The 16,532-nt window shown below is 42.7% G+C and overlaps 1 protein-coding gene across 1 annotated transcript in view; it reads left to right on the forward strand.

Moving 5' to 3' along the window:
* Positions 1-16,532, forward strand: part of LOC121617114 (F-BAR and double SH3 domains protein 2-like) — a 33,406-nt gene that overhangs the window by 6,670 nt on the left and 10,204 nt on the right. Inside the window, exons 3-10 of the mRNA XM_041952156.1 lie at positions 426-471; positions 6,226-6,302; positions 6,814-6,958; positions 10,048-10,181; positions 11,682-11,736; positions 11,822-11,950; positions 12,038-12,160; positions 14,407-14,502. Coding sequence (XP_041808090.1) covers positions 426-471; positions 6,226-6,302; positions 6,814-6,958; positions 10,048-10,181; positions 11,682-11,736; positions 11,822-11,950; positions 12,038-12,160; positions 14,407-14,502 — 805 coding nt within the window. The remainder of the gene's footprint in view (positions 1-425; positions 472-6,225; positions 6,303-6,813; positions 6,959-10,047; positions 10,182-11,681; positions 11,737-11,821; positions 11,951-12,037; positions 12,161-14,406; positions 14,503-16,532) is intronic.

Genomic DNA, 16,532 nt, shown 5'->3' on the forward strand with positions numbered 1-16,532 from the left:
AAGAGTGGAATAATGCTGGAGTAAGACCACCAGTTTAAGGTCCCAGTTAGAATTTTCTTGGGAGAACATAATCCAGTATTTTGTGACTCTGAGATTAACACAAAGAGGCTCTCAGGGACGATACAACACTGGATGCAGAGAGATAAAAAGTGGCTGATCAATTTCAGATTGTTCTTGATCTTTAATTTTATCACATTGACAAGTGATCACTGTAGAGATAATGCAAATATTTGAAGTAGAAGTTGCTGCAAACATTGTACATTGACCTGTACTGTATATGTGACTAAGATTAATCTATCTGGTGTCATGCATGCATCTTTGTGTAATGGCTGTATTATAACAGTTTGTTAGATATACTGTCGTCTCATCCTTAAATGTGATTTTGAGATGTTATCGTTCACATTCATTCTTTTTCTTCTCTTTAGGACTTTTAGCCAAAAGAGGGCAGCTATCGAGAGGGACTACGCCCAGGTGAGTAAATCTGAACCCTTTGTCGTCTCGTCGCTGCCCTGCCTTGTCATTTGCGCGGCTAAAAATACAGTTAGCTTTTACGACACTGTCCTCCAAAGACACCATATGACAGTGGGGTTGAGGATGTGGCCCTAAGAAAGCTTTTTGTTCTCATGTGGTCAGATAGCTCATGAATGGTAACCAGCCACAGGAACAAAACACCACAACAGAGAGAGAAACAGCATCCAGTAGTGATCCGCTGGCTTGTTGCCTCCTCGCTGCGTTGCTTTCGCCCGCGGCTTCCTGGAGACGTCAATCGACCGTCTCCCCGCCTGCTCGGCTCTGTTCCGGTTTTGCAGCCCTGTGAGGAATGTCCACCACCACCGTGAAGAGAGGGGCATGTCTGTAGCTATCCAACTAGCAAGCTCACGCGTCTGTCTGCCAATGTGCATCTGGTCCCGAGGGGTGTTTTCGTGAAGGCGGCTCAGAAAAGCCAACTCAGAGCTGATGTGGTTTAAAGTGAGTCAAGTCTGGTTTGTTTTATGACTCTGAAACAAACCTGAGACACCAAGAGCTGTTCACATCAATCCACAGTGAAGAAAACAGACGCATTGATACGAAACAGTGTGAGGGTTTTAGCAGTAAACAGAGCAACAGGTGTGTTTTGGCAGCCTGCTGTAGACCAGGTGATGATGGTCTACACATGATAGATGATGTATGAGATGCAACGTAGAAATAAACGACTTTGAAGTGTTAAATGGCGCCTCAGACAGGTAATTTGTTTTATTGCGAGAAAATAATATAATTAGCATTTTTAAGAGATTAAAGCTTTCCGTCAGTTGGAGGATATTCATTGGTTTGTACAAGCGACATAACAGCTCCCGTATGGTGAAAACACTGTTAAAATACCCTCTGGATTGGCTGTCTGCCCCTCCTGTATTTTTATTAGACAGATTTCTGTGTTTCTTTGATTAAAGTGGTGTTTAAAAAGAGACCTCATGGTGAAAATGTTCCTCACTCTGAGGCTACAGCCGAGGGTCAGAGTTGTTTCGACTGGAATACTGTGCAGAATCTGTGCGTACGTCCCATTCTCGTGAACACGACACCACAGGTACACCTTCAGGGTATTTCTTCAAAATTTGGCACAAATGTTCACTTGGACTCAAGGATGAACTGATTAGATTTTGGTGGTCAGAGGTCAAAGGTCAATTTCACGCAAATGTCTCATAGGATAAAGTGAGGAAATTATGACATTTTATATCCAAAGGGTCAAAGGTCAGCTTCACTGTGATGTCATAATCTTGTGCAGAAACCCCTGTCTGTCCATTATTCAGCATCATCGCTCAGGAACAGAAGGCAGATTGTTTTGCATTTGGTCAAATGCTGAATTGGTGGCTCTAATCTTGGGCGTCCACCTTGAAACTGAGCTGATTGTGAAGATCATCTGTGCTGCAGGTTCAGCATGTGTGTCAAAAATCCACGTTCTTTGCAGCAGCATCCATATTTGAAGCTTTGTAGTCACCACGAGCTGATTAGATGTGCTGATATTGATCTTCAGGTGATTGTTGTTGCACCATGTGATGAAGCTCTCCATCAGTCCTCTGTCTCTAAGTGAAGACAGCGTGTTTCTCTCTGGACATTATTCACTAGAATCATACATGTCAATAAAGTGGTAACTTCAATTTCACCAAAAAAGACACTTAATACCTTTTATTAACTTTCTACATATATATTATGAGTCTGGACAGACATGGATGTAAATGAAATTTAACTGTTTGATGGAGGTAAACGACGACATGGTCTCAGTTTTCTGTTCATTAAGCTAAGGCACTGTAAAAATGCTTATGATAGCAGGGAAAAGTTTTTATTATGAAGTTCTGTTGATCTGTCAGTGTTTTCTGCATTGTGGAAATCATAGGGCCCCATATCATCTGAACGAACAACAATCAGCCTGTTGGAGGTCTGATTCCCCCCCCGATGTCCAAACATCTGCTTATAAACTGCTTTGGGGTTTACTGTATTTTGATATAACTGAGTAGCATTTTACGTGTTGATGCTGAAAGTCTTGACTAGGACTGTGCTTTGATATAAAACTGAACTTCAGAACATATTGTCTTTTTCCAACCATTTTTCATCTATTCACTCTCTGTTCAGAGAACTGCAGTAATGTTGTGTTTCTCACTCTCTGTCACAGTGTGGAGGACACAGTTGTCTTGTCTGATTAAATTTAATTGAATTGTCAATGGAGCTTACATTCAGTCTGAGCGACACGTAATGGACACTCAATTCTGTATAGTTTGAACATAAAAGTCAGTTTATTTTTATTGATTGCAGCCAGTCAGACACTGACGTATCATGAAGAACACAACTAAAGTAAACTGTGTCTCTGCCTCCTGCGGCTGAAAATCTCTGACACCTGTTTGTACATTATTTATATCGCTCGGCTGGGTCCATGTCACCGTGTCACCTTGCATAAAAGATTAACAGTCTCAGAATAAGGAAAGATAAGTAGAAGTACCACACTACAGTCTGCACAGAAGAGGCAGAATACAGTAAAACCAGAGACACTGTAGAACCAGAGCAACAAAGTGAGTCTTTGGGGTCAGTTTTGCTGTGATACACACCATCCTGGACTAATTCCTGATTGGCTGTATTGTTCATTTAAAATTGTGAGTGTGTGTAGTTATTAGCTGTAAGCCGACTAGGAAGAGAATAAATAAGGGAACGGCTTTTTAAAGTTTCTATACTATGTTTTTAGGGTCAGGAAAATGTCTATTGCAAACAGTGTGTTAAACTATGATGACATTATTTTATTTACATGTATTTAAATGTTGCATAAAAGCTGTGAGAATGTGAAAAAAGGATCGTCAAACTGCGGGATGTGGGTGTCCGGTCGAGCCTGCAGGCTAACCTCTGTAACCCTGTGCATGTGTGTTGAATTGGATATGCATGCTCAGGTTATACCACATTTTTCAAGTCAGACTTCATCAGAACCGAGCAAAGTAACGCAGTTTTGTCTTTTGCTTAATCAACATGTTGTGAGTCCTCTACAGGATGAAAAGACGTCGAATGATCATGAAGGGTTTGTGCATATTTGGTGTACATCAGTGTATTTATGGTGCATTTCACTCCAGCTGCATCACACTGAATTTCATCAAATCTCAAACCCTGTAGAGCATCATAAATTCAGGTATAAAATTAATCTGGAAATATTTAAAAGCTAAAATGCCAAACATTCATTGATTCCAGCCTGTCAGGTGTGAACGTCTACAGTTTAAAGGTCCAGTGTGTGGGATTTATGGGGCTCTATTGGCAGAATAATAATTAAAGTTATGTTTTCATTAGTGTATAATCACCTGAAAATATATTTTTTTACTACCTTAGAATGAGCTCTGCATACCTGCAGAGTGAGCGGGTCCTCTTCCACAGAGTCCGCCATGTTGCATCGCCATGTCGCTACTGTAGCCCAGAATCTCCAGAAAGAGACTTTCATGTTTTTAGCGGAGGGTGAGGCGAGGGGTAATAAATTGGATGCAATTTTTTGACATTTTCTATACAAAGTTTTTGAAAGTGTGCAACAGAAATCTGTTTGAGTCCATTTTCAAGCAAAAATTCCAAAACCTTTGCTGTTTTCAGCATCGTAAATGTTTTTATTTTCTCCTTTTGGGGGGAAAAAACATCTGTTGACGTCACTTTGGGCTGTTTGGGCTGATTTTCTTACATTTTATGGATAAAATGACTATCGGGCTAATGGAAAAAGCGATTGTGAGATTAACCTATAATCAAAGTAATAGTTAATTCCAGCCCTAAACCGAAGAAAGCGTCTTCGTGGTGCGCCTCAGTTTGGAAGGTGTTCTCTGTGTCTGGGTTGTGCTGCCTGCTGGTTATGTGATCAATTAGACACCCGCTGCCAATGGTTGAATCAAAGTGGGTCAGAGTGTCTCTGGAACACTTCGTTCCCTTTGGTTACACCCCCCCCCCCCTTTGCTTTTTTTTTTCAAATCTCTTCTCTTTACGCGCCTTTTTCTGGGTCTCTTACACCTGCAAGCTGCTTTAGCCATGAACCGATTGCTATTCAGATCACACAGTGCGATAAAATGTCCTCCTCTGTGTGGCTCTTCCTCTACCGTCCTCGCATCCCTCCTCCTCCTCCCCTTCCCTTGTTCCCATCACACTATTCAGGCGTGTCCGCTAGGCTAGCTCAGTTGGCGATCCTCTCTCTCTATCTGAGTCCCACAATGGCCGGGTTTGTAGCGGCTTTGAAGCTTTGGCACCAAGATCACCAAGACCAGCGAGTTCAGAGCCATGGCCTAGCCCGCCTCAAGACTGCATGACAGGGCTTGTCCTTTCACAGTGGACAGAGGAAGGATAGATGGGCCCATTTCCTTGATGGGCACTCGTTGGGGCCTAAAGCACAAATCAGTTGAGTGTGCGTGTAAACAGAGGTAGCATGAAGTGGAAAGCCAGCTTGTATCTGCAGAAATGAGGAATATAGATCCTTTTTCCCACATAGTTCACTGTTCACATGTTCACTTTTGCACACCTTTGCATTCACTTGTCCAAAATTACTCCAGAGACGACTCCTTAAAGCAATTTCAGTGTAAGCGATGGGGGTTAAAATTCAGAGCCCTCGGTCTGTGCAAAAAAAATAAGTTTTTGTTGATTTATATGTGAGGATTCTGCAGCCTGACTCAGACAAATCAACCAAAGTTTCACTCTTTTTAGTATGAAGTTCCCTCTTTGGGCTGTAACAGACTGTTTTCTTGCTGCGCCACAGCAGAAGGATGTTAACGTATCGTTAGAAATTACTACCTTTACACGTAGACGATGTTTACATGCAAGAAGCAGGTTACAGAGAGCAATCAGGTCAAAGCAGAAGATCAGAGTTTACACACACTGCAGTAAATGTGCTTATTGTACAACCTGTTCACATCTGCTACAGTATCCCAGATGCACTGACTTTATGCAGCACTTTGATATTTTAAAGGGATGCTACAGCATCAGTGTGTGTGTGTAAATGACTTCAGCGATGATTTCTTTGCTCCGATCAATTTTGAACGTGACGGTTCGGCTGCAAACATTACAACCAGCAAAATAATGTTATTCCCGCCACAAAAAGATCAACAAAGCCAGTTAGCTGTAGCTTGTATGAGACTCGCCAGCTTGCAGCATCGCTATTTAAGACAAAATTTAAATCAGTTCCACTTTAATCACCTGCAAAATGCTAAAAATATTCTCTTTCCATCAGTTCAGTCTGGTTACAGCAGAGGTCATTTTTCTATCACACCGAACACGCTCTCAGAAACACCAGAGATATCCCCTTTGCTCTTTTTTTTCTGTTTACTCTGTCCTGCTATTTTAGCTCTTCAAAGGTTAACCTCACTGTTGGCTGAGGTGGAGGAACCTAATATATCTCCGGGGGTGAATGTGGTCCAAATAAATTACATTTTTCATCTAAAAATGAGCCTACGTCAGCATAAAAACCAGCAAGTGAGCCAGCCTAAACTCTTGCTAACAGGTGAACGAGTCCATGTGGTGCTGAATCACATTAAACTTTCTGCAAAGCAACTGCCTGCAACCAATAAGTACTTTTTAATGACTGAGGATTATTAACACAATGTGGTGTGTCTCAAATTGGTGCAGTGAACAAGGAATCTTTATCCAAACTGTTGACGAAAAGATGATATTTTTACTGGTTTTTGACACAGGAAGTGTGTGCTGGTGTCGGAGGTGAAAGGTCATCCCTGTGTGTGTCTGTCACTTCTTCTCTTTCAGGCCCTCCAGAAGTTGGCGAATCAGTATCTAAAGAGGGAGTGGCCAGACAGTCTGACAGACGAACAAGAGGATCAGAGGTAACACCGCATTGACAGCTACAGCGTTTTTCACCCAGTAACAACGATAAATTCTAGTTAGAAAGGTCTCAAATGCAACCAGTTAACTAATGTGGACGAGGCCAACCTGGGGATGATCTGATTGGACTACAACCCCAGGAAGTTTGTCTGACTGGAGATACGTATAACATAACAGTTTTAATGTTGAAATGACTGTTAATGACTGTAACATGTTTCCACGCTGCTGATTGTAGCCGAGCATTTGAGCGTACAGCCATGTTTCTTTCTGCCTCTTGCCCTTGCTGCATTCCTGCTGCTTTTGCGCCCCACAATGCATTGCAACGCAGTGATTCAGATGTAAACGCAACAGAATCGTTGTCACATAAAAACGAGATCACGTAGCAGCCCGAATGGATATTGTGATCATATTTGGATTAATTGTGCAGAACCTGCTCCAAAGTGATCATTTGGAGCAAAAAAAAGATTCTTGAGGATGCGAAACCTATACGTATTTTGCTCCTGTTTGGTTTAGGAACATGTATTGTGTGTGGAGGGCCTATTTGGAGGGCACGGTCCAGGTCACCCAGTCCAGAATCAGCGCCTGCGATAACTACAAAGTTCAGGTTGCCGATCCAGCCAAGACGGTCCGGCTGCAGAAGGAGCAGCAGCTGAGGAAGGTAATGCAGGCCGACCATGCACACTGCTCAGGTTTCTGTCGCTTGTGTCGCACAACTCTGCCTCCCCAGAGGGTCTGAATCTGATGGAGGGTCTGTCACAATGGGTTTGAAACGTGATGCTGACATTGTTTTGGACAAGAGCTGCATATAGCTAACAGTTGCATGGGTTCAGATATTATTCATTTTATGCTCACAAATATGCATTATGGAGAAAGACTGTTGATATTTCTCCTTCTCCACAATGTGATTACATGCTAGCAGCTGCCACATTTACCGTCCCTTCGTCCTTCTCCGGTGCGAGAGCATGAACACCTCCTGTCGCTGTTTGGCTGAAATAGTGTTGCGTGCTTCGGTCCGAGCCGCTTTGTTTCCCATTTACGGAGCAGGGCTGTGTGCAGTTAACTGATTTTCTTTCCGGACAGCTTTCAGCCTTGAGGAGATATTCGCTGATTTTCCAAATCAGAATAACTGAACTCCTGAATTTGATTAATGTCAGGTACGTATGGGTACTAACACCCCATTTATACTTCATCACCTCAAGCGTCTGTGGCAGATCCTGTTACCTGTACAGTATCATAACATCTTAGTGTAAATCTATCTAAGAAACACTGGACAGTGTGAAATTGACCCCTGATACCACTGATCAACCACTGAATGATCTGTATGGGTTAGAGAGCATTGATCTGTATGGGAGAGGTGAGGGTGTGAGAGCCTGTGAAGACAACAGAGCTCATAGTTCATACTTACGATTCACTTGTGCTTTTGTGTTTAGCTGATGCAAGCTAACCTGTTATTGTTGTAACTAAATTGCTTAAGTATACCAGACCTGCACGAGTTATTCCTGTGCAGGTCTAGTTTTTAACTGTTGTGAATGTTTCAGGACCACGTGGTTTTAGCCTGGGAAAACTACAACGTATTGCAATCAGGTTTGTGATCTGGCCAGTGGAGACAGACACATGCGTATGTGTCTATGTGTAAATGAAGGTGTTTTAAATCACGTCTGGATTTTAAAGGGATATGAGACACTTGAAATGAAAGTGTAAATGTGCTAATAACGGTCTGCTGGATCTGGTACTGGAGGCGATCTGATGCCGTTCCAGTATAGAAATGTTCACCAGCTCTGTGACCGGAGCTTTTCCCTGCTCATGATTCTCATGTGAATCTATATGAATGCCTATATTTAATGCCACTTTGTAATGACTCGCACATCAAAACTAGTTTACCATTTGAGTGTCTAATTAGTGGGAAAGGGAGAGAAGCGAGAGAGGAAGGAAGAGGGACAGTCTGAGCCTCTGTGATTCACTACAGCTGAATTCATGACAGTTACAGCAGCGGTAGCCATATTTTTCTGTTCCTGTTGACAGCTGAACAAGGATTAAACAGTTTTTCGTCACAGCTCATGTACAACACGTTAACCAGCAGTCATTCTCACAATGAGTGATCACAAGAGGAAGCAAAACTTTCCATCTTACCAGCCCGATTAGGCCACTCTTCACTGTTTAGATAATCTCTTACCTAAATCTTTTGTGTGCTTGTTTACGCTTTTGCTTTTGTTTGGCATTTGTTGTTGCACTATTCTTTGCGCCGTGTCATCCATTCATGTACTGCCGCTGTGACATGCAAGTTTCACCCCGAGGATAAATAAAGTGGCTGGCTGGCTGGCACAGTAATTAAAAACAAGTACAGCCACCAAGAATCTATTACTACATCTGAATGAGCTTCCAGCATGTTTATGCTTGTACAACATGAAAAACGGCAGTAGAACTATTCAAAGCTATAAAGTGACATCTGAAATGTTTCCTGTTGACATTGGGACTTCAGCACAGCTGCAGCCGGGTCCTGAGGACATTCAGTGTAAGACTCTCCACTGAGAGACATAATGAAGTACCGTATTTTCCACTATAAGGGTTCACCGAATTATAAGGCGCACCTTCAATGAATGGCCTATTTTAAAACTTTTTTCACATATAGGGCGCACCGCATTTTAAGGTGCATAGAAAGAAACAACCGTACTGCGGTGTCTGGGGTTGCGTTATGCATCCACTAGATCAGGGGTCAGCCACCCGCGGCTCCGGAGCCGCATGCGGCTCTTTCATCCCTCTGATGCGGCTCCTGAAAATAATTAATGAGCATTTATTTAAAATGTATTTTATTTTGTTCGTTTGAAACAAACACTGCGCGCTCACAGATGACAGCTTATCCTGCGTAAAGATGCAGGTGACGGCGCACAGCACTGATGTGCAGACGCTGTGCGCTGAGGTTCAGGAGCAGAAATCACATGATTAATATTTTAATTGGCTATTATTTAGCATATATTCATATTTTTTCATTGTTCAGTGAAATAGTCATTTTCTTATTCAGGTTGACAGCTGACTGCACGCGCCAGTAAAAGCATGACGGCACGCAGAAAGTGGAATACCGCTGTTACTTCGGCCACGCCCCCTGACTACGATAGCCATAATTAACCAATATTGATCCATATAAAAGATGCATCGGATTATAAGGCGCACTGTCAGTTTTTGAGAAAATTAAAGGCTTTTAGGTGGGCCTTATTGTGCGGAAAATACGGTAATTGTCCTGTAATGTTCACAGGTTCTTTATCCTCAGTTTAACTTCAGAATAATTTCCAGTGGGAACCTAACAGCGAGTATAACACTGATAAACGGTGCAATAAACGATCTGGCAAACGAGGGCAGAAGTCACAGCAGATTCTCTTATCATTCATGACTGCCATGGGTCCAGTATCTGTCTCACACTGGTTTGCAGGACTGTACTGCTCTGGAGGTTTTCCCGATCGTGAGGTCTGAGTCTGCCTCGCTGAAATGTAACCGGTGCCGCTCTCTGGTTGCTGCTGGCCACGTTCCTGCAGGCCACAATGCCGCTCTTGTTCGCACTCACCTTTTAGGAGATGCCATTATAGCTCCTGCACGCAGCGTTATGACGTCGCTTCCTCCACGTCCTCTGCAGATGCGGCTCGGAGGAATTTGCATATTTTCCAGGTGATGCGTTGCAGGAATTATTATTTGCATAAATGTAAACTCGTCTCTTTTTCTTTCTCTCTTTGTGGGTCTCCAACTTGCCGCCCTCAGTGTATTGATCAGCTGACGGTGGTTCAAGCTGAGCTGCAGGAGTCAGTGAAGGAGCTGACCAAGAGCAGGAAGAAGTACCAGGAGGCCGAGACGATGGCACAGGCTGTCCGAGAGAAGGCCGAGCTGGACGCCAAGTACGAACCACATTACTGTGCTACCTTTCAGAGATTATAGCGACATTATTGATGGAAAATGTTTTGTCAGCTGCTGCCGAATGAATGATTAATTGTTTCGGTCATTCTCTTTCTTTTCTTGCTTCTCATGTTTGATTTATAGCTTTTTATTGTCTGACATTTTGCAGACCAAACAGATACTCGTTTAAAGATCCCCTCCATGTTTTTAGATGCAGATATTTGTGAAAACAGTTTCAACTGACTTATCCATGGAACTAGTAACCGCAACATGTCCAGACTCCCTCAGCAATTCTTGCAAAACTTTGTTTGCTACTCTGAAAAGTCCAAGCTTGGTTTATTTTCACTAAAGTTTCCACATCACACATGTATGGAAACAGGAAGTTGCATATTGAGCCACAGTCGGTTTCCAAAACAGCTGCGATGTCACAAATCACGCTCATAGGTGCACTCAGATTTAAGGTGAGCGCAGAGAAACTTTCCTCCTTCCGCAGATTAATGTGAAAACAGGCTTTGAAGCTAAGTAACAATGAGCAAAGCACATTTTAGAGCGTAGCGGGACCTTCAGAAGATAATCGCCAGATTAATTGATCATGAAAATAGTCATAACAACTCATATTCAGGCTTGGGGGAGCCATCGCTTCTCTCCCTCAGTCTCGACACTTCGTCCTGGCGCGACACGAACTCTTTGACTCACCACATTGCAGACATTTTTCTGCCCATTAGGGAAGTTTATTATAGAGCCGAGGCTCAGCTCGGTGAACCTCTTGCTGTCGGACAGGCTCAGCAGCTGGATTGAAATATTACAAATACTACGTTCCTGGCCTGATGTACACACACACAGTAAATTACATCACTATCTTCATTTCCTGCATTTGTGTTGCAAGCTGCAAACGCTCCTATTTCAGTCAGTGCCTTTGGAAACCAGGTCACTCAGAGAAACTAGGTTACACAGGTAATTTGAGATTTTATTGTGGAAGCATGGCTTGTTCATTTTAACTGTAGTAGTGATAGAAGATGTGTCACAGATGGACAGAATGACAGAGCTTTTCCTGGCAGAGTGAATGTGTCTGATTTTGACAAATATTCCAGTGTTCAGAGGTGGAAACGGCGGCTTTGTTAGCTTGAGTTTCATGGATTTTTGATGAAATTATTTTTAAAATGAGAATGCATTGCTCCATGCATTTTTCTCTCATTTCATTCACTGCTTTGCTGTTATTTTTCCTGTCTGAAGCCTTTGTCATGCACATTCGAGTGTGTAAAAAGACGATTAGAAACCCAGTTATCCGTGTAAATGACAGAGAAATCGTGGTTTTCCAGGAGCAAATTGAAATTTTCTGATGATTAACTTTGAAATGAAAAAAACATGAAAATGAGCCACATTATGCTCACAGGCAAATCTACAACTGTAAGAAATATTACACATAATTACTGTATATATGACGGAATACATATGTTATGAAGTCAAACCATGTCAGACGAAGCCTCCTGTCTTCTGTTCAGGTCCAAGCTAAGTCTCTTCCAGTCCAGATCCAGTCTTCAGAGGGCCACCGTAAAGGTACGAATCTGAACATCTAAAAAACTGCTCTACACTTCCTGACACTTTGTTGCCTCGGTCAGCTGTGTGAACTCTTACATTCCAGCTGAAAGCCAAGAGGAGCGAGTGCAACTCCAAAGCCACCCATGCCAGAAACGACTACCTTCTCACGTTAGCTGCCGCTAACGCTCACCAGCAGCGCTACTATGACACGGACCTCGTGGACTGCATCAAGGTGAGGACGTGCAGTCTGAGTGTGCGGGCGGATGCTGGGAGATGGACAATAAACTCGATAAACTTGAAAACTTATATTCATCTGCAGGTGCTGGATGGCAGAATCTATGAGCAGGTAAAAGATTACCTGGTCTCGCTGTGTCAGACCGAGCTGGAAAGTTACCAGGCTGTCCATAACACCTTCAACCACCTCTTGAACAGCTCAAATGGGGTAAGTCTGAACACCTCGCTCTCGTATCCATCGTAGGGATGTCGGTTTTTAGTGTCCTGCCATCACTGAGTCTGGTCCCGACTTTAATTACGTAGAATTTAAATAATGTTAGCATCTGACTTTAGTGAACTTTATTGATCACTTTTCACATTTGCAGCAGTAATAAAGCATGGAAACCCTTTCTTTTCCATATTACAGAGAAAATCTAATTACACAGTGTTCCAATTAGCCATACTCGTTTAATACAACAACTCTCCGCCCTGCAAATACATATCTGATAGCCTACTACTTTTATCTTTTTATTGTTATCTATTTATTTTGGATCATTGGGTTTTTTTATTTTGTGTTTTTATCATTATGTCCAGTTCAAATTTTCATGTCTTTTATGTGCAACTAATATTTAACTAAATATATCATACAGTATTGCATCACAGTAAACAAATCTTAGAAAAGAAAGCAGTAATTTTCAGTCTCATGTGCAGTGAGATGCCCACAGTGTCGACTGAAAGGATCAGCTGTTTTATCTGATGTCAGTCTATCAAATTATCCTGATACCAGTCCTTAGGATGAATCTCTCATCCATCGGTATCACTCAATGTCTTTGTGAATGGAGGAAGAGCAGAACTCTGCTTCCTCACCATCAGCTAATTAATTGGAAGGTTCGAGTTACCTCGCGGCTCCTCGGTTACATGCTCCGGAGCCGTCGTTGGCCTCTTTCGGTCCGGTTTGTTTGGGTCGCCTTGCCTCTCTGGAGCTGCGGTGGCATTTTGTTTCTGCTCAGAGCCGAATATGAACGAATCGCCAGAGAGCGACGAAGCACGTGCGGTGCTTTTCAGATGAGCTCACGTTTCACCTTGTGTGCTGCCCGTGTCAGCATAACCGCCCTGGAACTGATCTTATGTTGCTTTGTGTAACGTGACGTTTTGATTGGATGAGTCAGTGAAGTACTTGTGAATATGTTTGATTTGATTATTGTTTTATGGTCTAAATAGGAATAAAGTAACTGGGAACAGCATGACTGGGTCAAGATTAAGATTATCAGGCACTTATCACTCCCATGTTTGGTATTATTTTATTTTTTGATCAGATTCTTCAACTCTTTGGCCTTTAGCTTCACATCAGTAAACTGACAATGCTGGATGAGCGCAGTCTCCTCTGTTATCAGGAGAGGACAGGACATATTAAACCGTCAGTCCCTATTAATCATACTGATTTCATATGAATTAAATATCTCACATCTGAGGAGCTACAACAGAGATTATGTAACAGTATGATCATTTAAGCAGGTTAAATCACAGGGTACAGGTACAGAAATATCATAAGGATAATTAAAAATATTATAGTGATGTAAGAAATAATGTGCAAAAATACTAGCCAAGTACTAAACCCTTATCAGATATGTATCCTGGAGGTAAGTATTTGTGTGCGTGGAAGTGGAAGATGCATTAAAGGATAACTTTCGTCTTTTACAACCTGGACCTTATTTGTAGCATTAAATACGACCATTTACTCACCCAGACAACTTTGGTGGCATTTGGAGTCGTTTTGGAGAAATTAGCCCCAGAGGAGCGGCGCGTATATCCGTATAATGCGAGTACTCGGGGCATCCATGCGCAGCCTCTATATAACGCATAATCTGCAGAAACTCGTTCATATTCCAATATTTAGTTCTGATATGCTGCTGCTATTCCGCTCTGAGCCCGTGGTGGCATGTTATCAACATCCAGCGTCTCTAGGCAACTACCTCTGACGTGGATGATGTCATTACCAAACGCCGCGCGCTGCGAGCAGCCAGCCACAACACGGCTGACTCTGCGGCGGTCGGCTACGAATACGCAATAACGAACCATAGCTGCGCCAAACTACAGCTAAACTAGCCGACCGCCGGCTCAGAGGGGAATAGCACCAGCATATCATAACCAAATATTGGAATATGAACGAGTTTCGCCGCAGATTATGCGTTATATAGAGGCTGCGCATGGATGCCCCGAGTACTCGCATTATACGGATATACGCGCCTCTCCTCTGGGGCTAATTTCTTCAAAACGACTCCAAATGCCACCAAAGTTGTCTGGGTGAGTAAATGGTCGTATTTAATGCTACAAATAAGGTCCAGGTTGTAAAAAACTAAAGTTATCCTTTAATAGAGATGTTGTGGAGCTATGCTAAAACACAGTGTCAGCAGTAATGTAAGTGTACTGATTCATTTCTGCATCTTTTCCCTTCAAACACACACATCTGTGCAGGTTCTGCAGGAGTTCCACCAGCAGCTGTTCGTGCAGAAGAACCTCATGTTCCAGCAAGCTGCCGACTTCTTGTTCCAGCCCATCGACTCAGATACGGTAAATCCTGATGCTTTAATTACTAAATCCATCAAACGTCAAACATGAACAGCGCAACACAGTGATGGCGTATCTGCTCAAGAGCAGCTTTCTGTTTCCTGTCGTTCTGTTGCTGTGTGTATGCGTGTGTGTGTGAGACCCCTTATCATCAGTTTAATCTTTCTAGAGTCATTAGCAGCTCAGCTAATGAACATTTAAATTCATTTTAAACTGGAACATCTTACAAGGAAATGTGAATGAATGGAGAAATGGAATAAATGAACGTCCTCCTGAGTAGAAGATGTGTTTAACGCTCTTCTGTCACGCCGATCGTCTCACGGCTGCTGAGGCTCAGCCGGGGGTTGGGTCCCTGCAGAGCGCTGCAGATAAAACAAACTGGAGGAGGCGGTTCAGGGGTGCAAACGGTCAGAAGGGCAGCAGAGCTCAACAGATGACGCTTTGATTTGTTTAGACTTCATTCCAAAATCTGTTCAAGTGGAACAAGGAGTTCATGGCCAGTCTACAACACCCTGTTCTGGATCCAGCTCAGGACCACTGGAGGATGAGTCCCTTTGACTTTGGTGATCCCCTCACTTTTTATCTAGCGCCATCATGAGGCTGTGGTTTTGAGTCTCTGCAGCTATTGGACGGATTGCAATGAAATTTAATACCAATATTCACGACAGCCTCGGGATTAATTGTAGAAATTTTAGCGACCCTTTAAATATGAATCTTAGGTTAAAAATTTAATTTATTCAATACTTTGATTTATAACCAAATGCCTGCAAAACTAATGCTAGCATGCTAACAAGCTAAACTAAGATGGTGAACACCTGCTGAACGCCAGAATTCAAGTCATGGTGTGTATTAGCATGCTGTTGTTAGCACGTAGCTCAAAACAGTGCTACGTCCAGCCTCACACAGCCTCGTCCTCTCGCCGTAAATCTCATAAAAGTTGTCTTTGCGAATATTAGTCTAGATGTAGCATCTCATTTCCTCAGTATGGGGCTATTTTGAGTTCTTGTTTGTAGCTTGGTCTGACTATGTAAAACTCTGATGACCCATGATTGACCTCCACGAGATCCGTCCTGTGTTAGAATTAAAGAAATAGATTAGCCTCCCCCACAGATAACCCCACAGTGTTCCTCATGGTGTTACACTGTACACAGCTGTGGTGTGTGTTCACATGCGATTTCAATCTATTGCTTAAACTGGACTTCCTGGATTGTATTTTACTGTGTTTCCCACTAAAACCTGAAGCATCATGGCTCCACCTGTGCATCCTCGTGGGAGTTTTTCTTTGTTATGCCTCCATGCTGGTGACAGCTGCCTGTTCGTCCCGTTCTCGTGAACAGGATGTCTCAGGAACGCCTTCAGGAAATTTCTTCAAATTTGGCACAAATGTGGACTCAAGGATGGACTGAAGAGATTTTGGTGGTTGAAGGTCAAAGGTCACTGTGACAACACAACACATTTTTGGCCATAACTCGAGAATTTGTTCACTAATTATGACAAAATCTGACACAGATATAGGATAAAATGACATTTTATATCCCAAAGGTCAAAGGTCAGGTCCATTGTGATGTCATAATGTTGCACAGAAGAACTTTTCTGTCAGTTATTCAGCAGCATCACTCAGGAACAGAAGGCCATGTGACCATATGTCACATTTGGTCAGATACTGAAGGGGTGATGCTAATCTTGGGCGTCCACGTGTGTGTGAAGCCTTCACATTTCACAGTTTGTAGCTTCTTTGCAGCACCATCCATATTTGAAGCGTCGTAGTCACCACAAGCTGATTGGTTTTGCTGATATTGATCTTCAGATGATTGTTGTTCCACCATGTGATGAAGCTCTCCATCAGTCCTCTGGACTCCTCTGGAAAAATAGTCTGTAAGTGAAGACAGCGTGTTTCTCTCTGGACATTATTCACTAGAATCATACATGTCAATAAAGTGAAAAACTCTGGACAGACGTGGACGTAAACTGCAACTCGACTGGTCGGCGGAGGCAAAGAACCACGTGGCGGTAATTCTAGTGTTTTTTTTAAA

Source organism: Chelmon rostratus, chromosome 14 (assembly GCF_017976325.1).
Source record: "Chelmon rostratus isolate fCheRos1 chromosome 14, fCheRos1.pri, whole genome shotgun sequence".
NCBI classification, from domain to species: domain Eukaryota; kingdom Metazoa; phylum Chordata; class Actinopteri; order Chaetodontiformes; family Chaetodontidae; genus Chelmon; species Chelmon rostratus.